The following is a 13,423-nucleotide window of genomic DNA, read 5'->3' as shown; positions in this document are numbered from 1 at the left end:
TGGGAAAATTGGAGCCTGGTTTCTGACACTAGACTTCCTGGTGTGATGTCTGAAATAATCTTTAAAACTTGCATTTTCTAGTGGTAGAGAGATGGGTGGAACAGACTTGTTCCTCTCCTCTACAGTTCATATGAAACACATTTTGGTTTTAAACATGACTGTAGTTGGAACAGAACAGTGCTTTGAGCTAGTCTGTGGATTTAAAATAAAGGTGAATCCTTACTTTAACTCTATATGAGGTTACTGTTGGAATAATATCTAGTGTGACAGTTCAGCTGGTGCCATCCCCTTCTCTGCTTGGACTGTGTCTGTAATGGTTCTCAGTCTTTCAGATGTGTTGCTGATTGTCTTGGCTTCATTGCAAGGGTCAGAGAATTTTCACACTTCTTGCCCTCAAAGTTTTTCTTGCTGATCTTTAAGTACTTATTGTGTTAATTTCTTTGGCTTGGTTTCTGCCAAAATCCAGATTCGTGCACTAATCTCTTCCTGCTTGTAGTGTCAGCTGTTTTCCTTCTGTGGGTCAGTCTGTCTTTTCGTTTCCTCTTCTGCTATATCCTCACTGTAAAGCATGTAGTTAAAGAATCTCTTAATAGTCTAACAAACTAGCATATGAAACTTGCATGCTCAGCTGCAGTTGCATGTAGGCTTTTTTTAGCTGGCAAAGCCAGTTTGAGCTTTCTGCCTCTGCCACAGCTTGATGCTCTGATGTGTCGCTACAGTAGGCTATTGGCCTACATTGTAAAGTAATACCTGGAAATTTTATTTAAAAAGGGGGAAGGGGCCTTCAGACTTTAACCTAAATGTTAATTTCCACAAAAATGGATTGACAGACACTTGGCTATCCCTGGTTGGTACAGAGAACCTTTGTTCAGAATCAGGTTTATCAGCAACAGGAACTCTATTCTAAGTTATGAGGAAGAGAGGAAGGAACAAAGATTTCCCCTCAGCTCCCTTTCCCTTACAGTTAGTTCAGCAGTAGCTCATAGAATCAAAGAATGGTTTGGGTTGGAAGGGACCTCCAAGATCATCTATTTCCAACCATCCTGCCATGGGCAGGGACACCTTCCACTAGACCAGGCTGCTCAGAGCCCTATCCAGTCTGGCCTTGAACGCTTCCAGGGATGGGGCATCCACAATTTCTCTGGGCAACCTGTCCCAGGGCCTCACTACCTTCAAAGGAAAGAATTTCTTCATTTCTTCCTATTATCCAATGTAAATCATCTCTCTTTCAGTTTGAAGACATTCCTCTTTGTCTTGTCACTGCATGCCTTTTTACAAAGTCCCTCAAGCCTTCCTGTAGGTTCCTTTCAGGTACCAGAAGGTGCTATAAGGTCTTGCCAGAGCCTTCTCTTCTCCAGGCTGAACAGCCCCAACTTTCTCAGCCTCTCTTCATAGGAGAGGGGCTCCAGCCCTCTTATCATCTTTGTGGCCTCCTCTGGACTTGCTCCAACAGGTCCATGACTTCCTTATGTTGGGGGGGCCAGAGCTGGACACCATACTCCAGGTGGGGTCTCAAGAGCAGAGAGGGAAAATCTCCTCCCTTGACCTGCTGACCATGCTGCTTTAGATGCAGTCCAGGACACAGTTGGTTTCCGGGATGCAAGTGCACATTACCAAGTCATATCAAGCTTCTTGTCCACTAACACCCCTAAGTCCTTCTCAGCAGGGCTGCTCTCAATCCATTCTCTACCCAGCCTGTACTTGTGCTTGGGATTGCCTTGACCCATGTGCAAGAGCATGTGTTGAAACAAAAGTTAGCTCGTGACTCTTACAGGGCTTGAGGCTGCATTAGTAACTTGTGAATGTATCTTGGGAACAGCAAAGGGGAGCTACAGAAGAGCGAGGGGGAGATAGTATGAAACCCCCCAGCAGTTTTGAATAGGGCTGAGAGGAGTGAAGGAAAGCATGTGTTGTGAAGACTAGCTCTTTGATGGGCACGATTTTTGCCTTGTTAGCATTCTTATGCACGTGGGAAGTCTCACCAGGGCTTTGGAGGGTCCTTTCTGGCATTTATACTGGCCTGAGAAGGGACATCACTGCCTTTCCCAAACTTGGATTTCAGTCCAGCATGATATGGTTAACTGGAGTTTTCTTCTGTTGCAGCATCCAGCCTTGCCCAGATGTGAAATATGGCAAGCGTATCCATGTGTTACCAATCGATGACACAGTAGAAGGGATCACGGGGAATCTGTTTGAGGTCTATCTCAAGCCATATTTCCTGGAAGCTTACAGACCCATCAGGAAAGGTAATAGCACCTGTTATTGAAGTCCTGATGGCAGTGAATGCGGGCTAGTCCTGATACCAAAGAAAAAGAATTTCTGGAAGCTTGTACAGATCTCCATGGAGCATTAGACTGACAACTGTAGAGTAAGATTTTGCTGTTGTGGATTTAATTTTTTCCCAAACTTCAGAAGAGTGATATCTATTGCTGGCTGGTAGAGCAGCTTGGTAGTTCTCTGTCATGGTTTAATCCCAGCCAGCAACTAAATACCATGCAGCTGCTTGCTCACACCTCCTCCCTCCTTCCCAGTGGGGAGGAGGATTGGAAAAAAAGTAAAACTCATGGGTTGAGATAAGAACAGTTTAATAATATTAATTATAATAATACTAATAATAATTGGTGAGAGAGAGGAAGGGAGGAATAAAACCCAAGAGAAATAAGTGATGCACAGTGCAATTACTCACCATCCGCTGACTGATGCCCAGCCTGTCCTTGAGCCATGATATGTGGCTCCTGGCCAATTCCCCCCAGTTTATGTACTGAGCATGACATTCTAGGGTGTGGAAGATCCCTTTGGCCAGTTCGGGTCAACTGTCCCAGCTGTGCTCCCTCCTGGTTTCTTTTATGCAGCTCCTCACTGGCAGAGCATGAGACACTGAAAAGCCCTTGACTCAGGGTAAGCACTGCTCAGCAACAACCAAAACATCAGTGTGTTATCAGCATTATTCTCATACTGAATCCAAAACACAGCGCTGTACCAGCTACTGAGAAGAAAATGAACTCTTATCCCAGATGACAGCAGGACATTCTCCTGTGGTTTTTTGCTATGTGGGATGGGAGGACATCAGAAAAGGCTTAGGTAGAACTCAGTTTAATGAGATTTTTCTCCTGAGTTGCTCCCACTTGATGGGATTGGGGAGTTGCCCACATATTAATCAATGAGTTAGATATACTAGCTGGCACCCTGACTAAATGCACTTTTTCCAAGGTAATTTAATTAATAACTGGGAAAGTGCATAAAAAAACTCAAATATACATTTAGAGTTGTGCTAGTAGCACTTCTGCTGGAACAAATAGGTCCTAATACAATATACACACAAGTTGAATTTTTTCAGCTTCTGTAGTCCAGTTTACTTACGATTCATAGTGCAGTGTCATATATTATTCTGTTTCTGGAGACAGCCAGTCTAGTTATAACAACTTCAATATTAATTTAGATTAAGTCAAGACTTTTTGCTATTTTTAAAAATGTTAAATTGAAACTGGATAGAAAAGAAACATGATTCCTTGCCTTTGTGTTTTGTATTTAGGCAAAATATTATTTTTCTATTGTTTGCTGGTTTTGTTTGCTGTTTGTTTCTCAATGAAATTTGATGGTGCTTGAGTGGTCACAGTACATGCAGCTCTTGAATTTAAAATGCAGAGCAGTGTTAAAAATGCCAGCAGTGTATACCTGTGTAACCTACTTCCTTGTCCTCTGGGGCTGCTGGTAGTACAAGGGTTGACATTTTACGGCAGGCTACTGAAATGTGGAGTTTTATAGGTGACATCTTCTTGGTGCGTGGAGGGATGCGTGCAGTGGAGTTCAAAGTGGTGGAGACAGATCCAAGCCCATACTGCATAGTGGCTCCGGACACAGTGATCCATTGTGAGGGAGAGCCCATCAAAAGAGAGGTGAGCAGAATCCTGCTATGCAGTTCTACTGAATCCCCTCTGTCTGAAATCTGTTTTAGTGGCACTCCTTAAGAGCAGCAGTGTTTGCAGTTCCTGTTTTGGCATTTTGTGTATTGAATGTAATGATTAAAACCTCTGGTTTCAGGAGATGAGCTGCTGCTGAAGATAGAGAAATGTGCTTCCAGTATCCTTCCTCATATGCTGAGATAGCACCAGTGCATAGGTTTGCTGATGAGATGGCCATACTTTGGCAGCAGTTATTTTGTATCTGCTTCCATATATCTCATGCTGGACTTAGATTCATCTTTTAATTCCAAATTTCCCTTGATACATAGCACGGAGGGCTTACAATGTTGCTAAATTTCATGCCATGTGAAAAGAAAGCAAATGGTAGTTTTTCAGGGAGAAATTTGAAATCTAAATTATTGATTTTTTTTTTTTCCTCCCAGTCCCTTAAGGTGTCTAGCCTTGAGTGTCCCAAGCTTGAGGCAGCCTGAGTGGATTGTCTGTCAGGTCTTGGCCACCTTACTGTTACAGAGTAGGAAATCTCAGAAACGGGCTAAGGTGGCTGTATGCTTCATAAAGTAAGTGCCTTTTTACTGCCTGCAGATCAGGGTGAGTCTTAGTTTATAGTTAACTCTGCCTTTTGAAAAATTCACCTCTATTTGACACTTGTGAGGCCATGTCTGGGTACTAGATGAGTCCAGTTTGGGTTCTTCAGGAAACAACAGAGACAGGAGCAATTCAGCCAAGGCCACCAAAATTGATGAGGGAGCTGGTGGTCAGAATGAATGAGGAATAGCTGGGAGTGGGTTGACACAGCATGGAGAAGGGAAGGCAAAGGTTCAGGGTTACTGGCAGCTGCCTGATGGGAAGGCGTGGATAATCAGGCTCTCCCAAGAGCTGCACCCAGGGACAGGACTAGAAGCAATAACAAGCTGGATCAAGGAAAATTCCCAATGGAAAAAGGTTTCTTCAAACCCTGGAACAAGGCCTGGAGAGGGCAGGAACCTCCAGACCTGGAGACCTTCAGCACTTGATAGGGCTAGACCCTGAGCAACCTGCTTGAAGTGTAGTAGTTCTAGTTTGTGGGACTCTGACTGAGCCCCTCTGAGATTCTAGGCTGTGTTAATTTGTTTTAGCATGGCCTAATGTTACAGATAACTAAGGCCAGTAGGAATTTGGAAAGCTAAATGAATAGATACTATACAGCTATACTGAAAGGGTTGGTTACTGGTGGTCTTATCTGCACATCTGGATCGTAACATTTTTCTGTTAATTTGAGTCAATCCCAGGAAAAAACACTATGTTGGAGAACTGTATGGTAGCTAGGGTATGTCAGGTAGTTAGAAATGACACTTAGAGATTAACAAATAAGTGTATTTTATACTGGGTTTCATTGTCTTATTGCTAGCCAAATCAGAGGGTCACACAACTTGTTTTGCACTAGTCTGTAGGGGCCCTGGCAGCAGAGGCTGTCATTCAGGAGGGTAGGCTTCAGTGAGGAATTTCCCTCTGCATATCTGGGAAGAGAGAGCTGAGAAACAATTGAACAATTGTAGAAGACACCAGGAAGACTTGAAAATGAGAATCTCAACACATCAAAGAAACGGCAATGAGCAAAAACCTGGGTTCAGTAGACCAGGATGGATTTTTAAGCTACTGTTTTAACTCAGATGTTTAATGTATTTCCTCCTGGGTAGGATGAAGAGGAGTCGCTGAATGAAGTGGGCTATGATGACATTGGTGGCTGCCGGAAGCAGCTGGCTCAAATCAAAGAGATGGTGGAACTTCCTCTCCGACACCCTGCTCTCTTCAAGGCCATAGGGGTGAAGGTATGTCCCCATGTGCACCAGGTGGATGAGTGGGCTTGTCCTTGAAGATGACTTGATATCAGAGATTCATGAGGTCTTGGGAGGGGAATAAGTAATTTGGGGTTTTGGGGGGGGAGTTTGGTTTGCTTATGTTTGGGAGTTTTTTAAATGCTGGTGTTAGGAAAGTATTTCCTTACATATTTTGGACACAGATTAAAGTACTGACAACTTGCAAAGCAGAGGGATCCTTTGAATCAGCACTGCCAGTTACTGGCAAGGTTTTTGTTGTGTGTTGTGTAGAGTAGTAAGGGTGTTGATAGCAATGCTGACATGGCAGCTGTTGCGTGAGATTCCATCATAATTTCAGACTGGCTTTATCAAATGCTTACAGATTTGCTGTAAATCTACTTAGGCATTTAGATACTCACCACCTAAATCCCTTGCCTTTGTCCTCAGCCTCCACGTGGGATCCTGCTGTATGGTCCTCCTGGCACTGGTAAAACACTGATTGCCCGAGCAGTGGCCAACGAAACGGGGGCTTTCTTCTTCCTGATCAATGGTGAGTTTTGTGGCTGCTTTGGCCCCAGATCTGCTGTGTGCTCATTTGTCTATCTTATGGTAAGGAATGCTGTTAATAGGGCTTGTAGAGCTGTGCTGTCTCCCTGACATCCTTCCTTACCTCTTTGAAGTGTGCATCTGGGGACACTTGGAGGCCATTTGTGTGGAAGTGTCTGTAGTGGCACTTCCCTTAAGCTTGATTGTTTTGTAGCTGGCTCGTTGGAAAGACAGCTTTGTAATACAGGGACCTGGAATCTGTTTGGCTTAGTGTTCATATGTTGGTGAGGGCAGAGCTGGAAGTGGTGAGATATATGGGTGCAGGATGCTTGTTTCTGTTGCTGCCAGCATGTTCCATTCAGAAAAGAAGCTGATCTGCTGTGGATTTGTTTTTCCCTCAAGTAAAGCCAAGACCTGTTCTGTTTCATATAGCATTAATTGTGAGGAACTATCCTGGAAGCTATGAGTACCTTGGGACTTAGCTACAAGTGACAGAACCTCCTATTGATCACTTCACCTGTAGCAGTTGAGGTGGATACTGGTTTATGTCCTGTAAAGATCAGACTGACTTTTCCTCAGTGCTTTTCTGTGCCATTTTACATTCAGTGTTGGAATAACTGAACATTTGTACTTAAGGAGTGACACTTTTCTTCTCTGATTTCAATCGCTTAGACCCATGAAGGTGAAAGCAAAGAAGTATATAGCACAGTATAGCAGTGAGCAGCAGCAGGGAAGTGACTTACTTTATATCTCAAGATATCAGATACCAATGGACTATTTTTAACCATATGTTGTCCTTGTCATACTTTTTCTAAGTACGTGAAAGGTGTTACTGCATGCTAATGAGCTGGACATTTCTTTAGACACTTGTATTTCTATTGCATAATAAAAATAACATTGTCAGAGTTAGCAATGCATTCTCTGTCTGCTAGTCCCAAGCATGGAGCTGCAGTGTTGTAGATGAAGCTGATATGAATTTGTGAGTTACCTGTAATGAAACATTCTTAGTACTTGATTGTACCAGTGTCTCTGCAGCTGGCCTGCTTCAGTCAGCTGGCAGCCTTGCAGTTCCAAGGGTCAGGTTTCTTTTTCTTGGATCCTTTAGAAGCATACTTTTTCTTCATTACCACTCCCTTCAGCATGATGGAAAATCTGTAAAAAAACGAATAAATCTGTGAGCCTGCACTAGTGTTCAGCAATTGTAGATCTCAGAGGAATGCTGCCCTTCCTTTTGGGATTAATGTGCTTACACATTTTTATTATTTATTCTTTGAGAGGAGATGGGGTTTGGGGTGTTGGTTTTTTTTTGATGGTGGCTTGCTGGTTTTGGTTGGTTGGTTAGTTGGTGTGTGAGTCAATAAAGACAGGCAGCCAGGGCAACCACAAACCCATAGCTAAAACAGAAAGTAAATTTATTTCCATTACCTGGCTAACTGAGGGATCCCTGAAGCAATACCTGGACAAGGGCACACAAGCAGAGACATGGGCACTGTTCATGCCAGAGGATCACTGGCTACTGTTCACACAGGCTTATCAAGGGTTATTTCCAGCTGCAAGGTCACTTGAGCATTCACCAGTGTTTTGCTTTTTAATCCATTCCTCCCAACAGTTGGGTTTTTTTTGAACTCATTTATAAGATCTTACAAAGGTAAATGTATACCTGTGTAATGCATGCTATAGACAGCTCCGGTATCTTACAGCTTTTTCTTTCCCTACCCTGATAATTTGTCACCATATAATTTGACTGCTTCCCTTGTGAGCATTAACTGTGTGTGGTGGCACATTACAGAGAAGCTCACCAAGTGTGAAATAGGGTAAGGGAAGAGGCAGCTAATGGTAGCTCATTGGCTAGTGTTGTATTCTGTTAGAGTAAACTGAAAACACCAAAATGATGATAGTAAGTAATTCTGCATGCTGGTCTTGCCTGTTCAGATGCAAATTTAATGAACTTGGTTGATAATATTTACTTTGGCTTGCAATATAGATACATGTTAACCTTGTACTAAAAAAAAAATTCAGCTGCATGTTTTTGGGGCTAGCTGCCTCTCTTCTGGGTGCCACAGTTGTTATTTTTTTAGGTCCTGAGATCATGAGCAAGCTGGCTGGTGAGTCTGAGAGTAACCTGAGGAAAGCCTTTGAAGAAGCAGAGAAGAATGCTCCTGCCATCATCTTCATTGATGAACTGGATGCCATTGCTCCTAAAAGAGAGAAGGTAAAGAAAGCCTTTAGAAAGTAAATGAGTACATCCTTTTTGGTAGCAGTTGTCATGAGTCTCTGCATTTGACTACAGGGTAAAGCATTATTTAACTTAATGCTTGAAAGCAGTTGGATGTCAGAATTTGGGTGTCAGAAGAATCTGATGTAGTTCACAATGTTTCTTAACAGCTCATGTCTGTTGTATGTCTGTTTTGGTGCAGTACTAGCTCCTGTTCTGTGTTTTAGAGCTTTTGGTCTAATTATTACTTTCTCTCTCCACAGACACACGGAGAGGTGGAACGTCGCATCGTGTCTCAGCTGCTGACTCTTATGGATGGACTGAAACAGAGAGCACATGTGATTGTTATGGCAGCCACCAACAGACCTAACAGCATTGACCCAGCTCTCAGGCGATTTGGTAACCATGATTGCTATCTTTTTTGTGTATCAGATACTTTGTTATGGACTGTGCTTCAGCGGCCTTGGAAAGATTGAGTGGAAATTAATATTAAACATCTTATGTGTTATATAAGCTTCTTTTCAGCTACTTGTTTGAAATTAATTTCTAGATTTTAGCCTTTAGTATAATCTTTTGTGCTTTATTAGATTAGAACTTGTAGAAATAATGAAATACTTAGAGGGCAGCACATTTTTTTCACTGCATCAATTAGGTGAGGCTATTTCAGGACTAAAAGCTTAAGGGGTTGCCTGTGCCTCAGGTTGCAGGAAGCTCTGAATTGTCCTATTTATCTTTTATTGATGAGAAGTCTGGTAGTTTCTGAGATTCAGGTTTTCAAAACTTTGCAGTGTAAGTGAATGTTGTATGACCAGTTGGTAAAGTCAAATTTGCAGGAAAAATGGCCTCTTAAATGTCTAGTGAGGCATTTGAATGCGCATCTATAGCTAGAAGAAAATTATAGATGTACATGCCCTAGTTAATATTGCAGTAATACATGAGTTTCCTGCCTCCCCAGATATTGGGATAGTTCATGTTTTTTACCACTTGGGTACTGCTGTGAAAGTTCTGAAAAATTTAGACTCTCAGTATTTGTGGACACAAAGGTAGGAATAAATAAAAACGTCCCATGGTGTGTTGGTTAGGATAGCATATTTTCCTGTAAATGAGACTTGGAAAAAACCAGAAATTCTCTGTGTTTATATAATCTTGAACTCTACTTAATGTAGTAGTCTCACTTTCTCTAAATGGCTATAAGCCTTTCTGCCTTCTCTGATCTGACTCTGCTACTGTGCTGATTGATGCTGCAGAGAAACCCAAAGCTCTGGCATTTTCCGAAATTGTTTGTGGCTTATCATCATGTTCCTGTGTCAGAGGAAGGCAGCAACTGCAGCTCCCTTAGTTTGTAGAATCAGCAACTCAATGTGTGCTTGTACTCCCCAGGTCGTTTTGACAGAGAGGTAGATATTGGTATCCCAGATGCTACTGGGCGCCTGGAGATCCTGCAGATTCACACAAAAAATATGAAACTGGCTGATGATGTGGATCTGGAACAGGTGAGTAACATGCTATTAGGAAATCTTGTCTCTGCTCATTTAGGACAGCATGAAACTGGGCAAATATGTGATCTCTGGGCTTCCTTCTAACTAGATTACCAGTGACCAAAAATCCTAACTTGCTAGTTAAGAATGCTGTGGCTAAGTGAAACAAATGTGTATTGGTCCAATCTGAAAGTGCCTTGCCACTGTCCTATGTTTGTTTGCTGTGGCATTCTCTTTAAAAATAAAGCAAACCTGAAACAGCACTCAGAGCTGGCTGAACATTGTGGTAATACTGGATGGATCTAATCTCTGTCCTGAATGAAGAACTGCAGTCCTTAGGGTTATCTTTCTGCACACTATCTATTCCAGTTGCAACTTTGTTCTCAAGTAGGAGGTGGAACAGCAGTGTATTTGACTGCTAAATGTGATAGCACTTATCTTGAATTTGCAGCAAAGCACTAATTTATCTGTCCTTCAGAGTTTTGTTGCACCTCTGAATGAGGGACCAGAGCATGCATTGCCCTTGCAGAGTGCTTGCTTGTATTCCTGAGAGTCATAGTCAGTGCTCTGCTTTCAGGTGGCAAATGAGACCCATGGCCATGTTGGTGCTGACTTGGCTGCTCTTTGCTCAGAAGCTGCTCTTCAAGCTATCAGAAAGAAGATGGATCTCATAGACCTAGAAGATGAAACCATTGATGCTGAAGTGATGAACTCATTGGCTGTGACCATGGATGACTTCAGGGTAATGCAGGAGTGCCCTTTTTTCTTTTGTGTGCAATGTCTAATTGCTTATCTGAAGCAAGTGAACATAAAATGTTAGAATTTATATAATGCTGTTTCTTCTAACGACAGTGGGCTCTGAGCCAGAGCAACCCTTCTGCTCTTAGGGAGACTGTGGTGGAGGTGCCACAAGTTACCTGGGAAGATATTGGTGGTCTAGAAGATGTAAAGAGAGAACTTCAGGAACTTGTACAGGTAAGGGTTTCCAACAGATTTTTGCCTAGTCAGCTTGAAAAATAATAATTGTCATGGTTTAGGAATGGTATTCCCCAATTTAGTGTTCCCACTGAAACACTCCAAACCACATGCTGCTCACTCACTCCCCCCTCCCGTGTGGCAGGATGAAGAGGAGAATTGGAGGTACAAAAGGTAAAGATCATGGGTTGAGATAAGAGCAATTTACTTGAAACACAAATGAGATAAGAAAATGGACAGTATTAATAACAGTGTACAGGACAGGCAAATTATTCACACGTGAGTGCTCACCATACGGAAAATGACATTATCCCTGATGCTTGCTTCATGCTACCCGACTGAAAGGGACCCCCTCCCTCTGCCCCCTGCATGATGTGAGGTGGTACCCTGTCCTGGCTGGAACCAGGACAATAATAAAATTCAGAACCTCTGCACATTTTTGTTTGGGCTGTGACCAGGGTAAATGCAAAGTTTATATGCTATTTTGGTGTAATGGACTGAAAATATCATGCTATTCCACCTTAGTGAACCTGGGGAGAGGGAGATGCTGGGAAGCAGCATCAGGCTTTCCTGAGCTGAATCTGCAGGAACATCTTGGGTGGATGTTGTGCTACGTGCAGGAGCAGCAGCAGTTTGCTTCCTTTAAGTGGAGACTAGCAATAGCACTGCTGCCAAGAATCCTGTTATGTGATGGCTTTAATATGCTAGAAAGTAGATGAAGATTCTCATGCAGAGAGCCTCTGAAGTGTTTGCATCACTTATCATAGATAGAGGTGAGAAGTAATTGTGAAGCCTTCTATGAAAGAAGCTGGGACAAAGTCATGAACGGTCTGTGGAATTGGAGTGGTTTGGGTTTGATATATCTCTGCTTTTAGTTGCACTGTAGAAACAGCCTGTCTGTGAATAAAAGAATCTAATTTTCAATCTAACTTCTGGCATTAAAATCATCACCTCTCTGATCATGTTGGAAGGATAAATGCTCACATCAGACATCTTGACTGTCTTTGGAGGGCAGAGAAAATAGGTTAGATAATGAGCTAGCTATTCTCATTTGCTTTTGCAGGACAGACTGAAGTTGGGGTTAAATGTGCTGGAAAACTACCTGAACTGGTACTTAGTTCATAGGCTTTACAATTTAGCTGTGATGCTTTTCAAAACAGTGCCCATTTAAAAACACCAGTGGCACTGAGCAGGCAGACTCTTGTGTTTAACCCACCAGAAATCAAAATTATTTGGGTTGGAAAGGACCTCAAAGATCATTCCAAATTCCCTAGCCATGGTGTAGTGGGTTGACCCTGACTGAATGCCAGGCACCCACCAAAGCTGCTCTCTCACTCCCCTCTGCAGCTGGCCTGAGGAGAGAAAATTTAACAAAGGGTTCATGAGTTGAGATAAGGACTGGGAGACAGCACTCATCAAATACCATCATGGGCAAAATACGCTCTAATTAAGAGTATGAATTGAATTTATTACTAACAAAATCAGAGCAGGACAATGAGAAGTAGAATGAACCCTTAAAAAACCACCTTTCCCCCTCCCTCCTTTCCAGCTCTACCTCCTACCCCAGCAGTGCAAGGAGACAGGAAATGGGGGTTTTGGTCAGTCCATTACCTGTGGTTTCTTCCACTGTTCATGGAGAGGAGTCGTTCCCTTGCTGCAGTGTGGGGTCCCTCACCATGGGAGACAGTTCTCCATGAACTTCTCCAGCGTGAGTCCATCTCATGAGCAACAGCTAAATGTGAACTGCTGTAACGTGAGTCCATCCCATGGGCAACAGTCCTCCTCAAACTGCTACAGTGTGAATCACTCTTCCATGGAGTGCAATCCTCCAAGGACAGGCTGCTCCAGCAAGGGCTCCTCTCTCCACAGGCCTCCCATGGGGTCACAGCCTCCTCTCAGGCATCTACCTGCTCCAGCATGGGTGTCCTCCACGGGCTGTGGGTGGATCTCTGCATCCCCACTGATCTCCATGGGCTGCAGGAGGATAGCCTGCTTTACCACGGCCTTCACCCATGGGATGCAGAGGAATATCAGCTCTGGTGCCTGGAGCTCCTCCTCCCCATCCTTCTCCACTGACCTTGATGTCTCCATAGTTTTTTTTCCTCATATTCTCACCCCACTCTTTTCTGGCTGCCATTACATCTGTGCAATAACTTTTCTTTCTTCCTAAATGTTATCACAGAGGTGTTACCACTATTTCTAATTGGGCCAGCCTTGACCAGCAGTGTGTCTGTCTTTGGAGCTGCCAGGGATTGGCTCTGCCAGACACGGAGGAAGCTTCTAGCAGCTTCTCACAGAAGCCACCCCTGTAGCCCCCCTGCTACCAAAACCAGGCCATGCAAACCCAATACACATGGACAGGGACACCTTCCACTAGGCCAGGTTGCTCAGAGCCCCATCCATCCTGGGCTTGGATACTTCCAGGGATGGAACATCCACAACGTCTCTGGGCAACCTGTGTCAGTGCCTTACCACCTTCACAGTAAAGAA

The 13,423-nt window shown here is 43.3% G+C and overlaps 1 protein-coding gene across 1 annotated transcript in view; it reads left to right on the top strand.

Annotated features, from left to right (window-relative positions):
- The window catches only part of LOC310922139 (transitional endoplasmic reticulum ATPase), a 41,501-nt gene that overhangs the window by 7,611 nt on the left and 20,467 nt on the right, over positions 1 to 13,423 (top strand). The window contains exons 4-12 of the mRNA XM_083882536.1: positions 2,104 to 2,246; positions 3,766 to 3,896; positions 5,600 to 5,731; positions 6,167 to 6,269; positions 8,344 to 8,477; positions 8,744 to 8,879; positions 9,861 to 9,973; positions 10,536 to 10,700; positions 10,811 to 10,933. Of these exons, the coding sequence (XP_083738662.1) occupies positions 2,104 to 2,246; positions 3,766 to 3,896; positions 5,600 to 5,731; positions 6,167 to 6,269; positions 8,344 to 8,477; positions 8,744 to 8,879; positions 9,861 to 9,973; positions 10,536 to 10,700; positions 10,811 to 10,933 (1,180 nt within the window). The remainder of the gene's footprint in view (positions 1 to 2,103; positions 2,247 to 3,765; positions 3,897 to 5,599; positions 5,732 to 6,166; positions 6,270 to 8,343; positions 8,478 to 8,743; positions 8,880 to 9,860; positions 9,974 to 10,535; positions 10,701 to 10,810; positions 10,934 to 13,423) is intronic.

Source organism: Zosterops lateralis (assembly GCF_965231275.1).
Source record: "Zosterops lateralis genome assembly, chromosome: W".
In the NCBI taxonomy this organism is placed as follows: Eukaryota; Metazoa; Chordata; class Aves; order Passeriformes; family Zosteropidae; genus Zosterops; species Zosterops lateralis.
The sequence above is the reverse complement of the archived record's forward strand: the minus strand, read 5'-3'. Positions and strand labels throughout refer to the sequence as shown.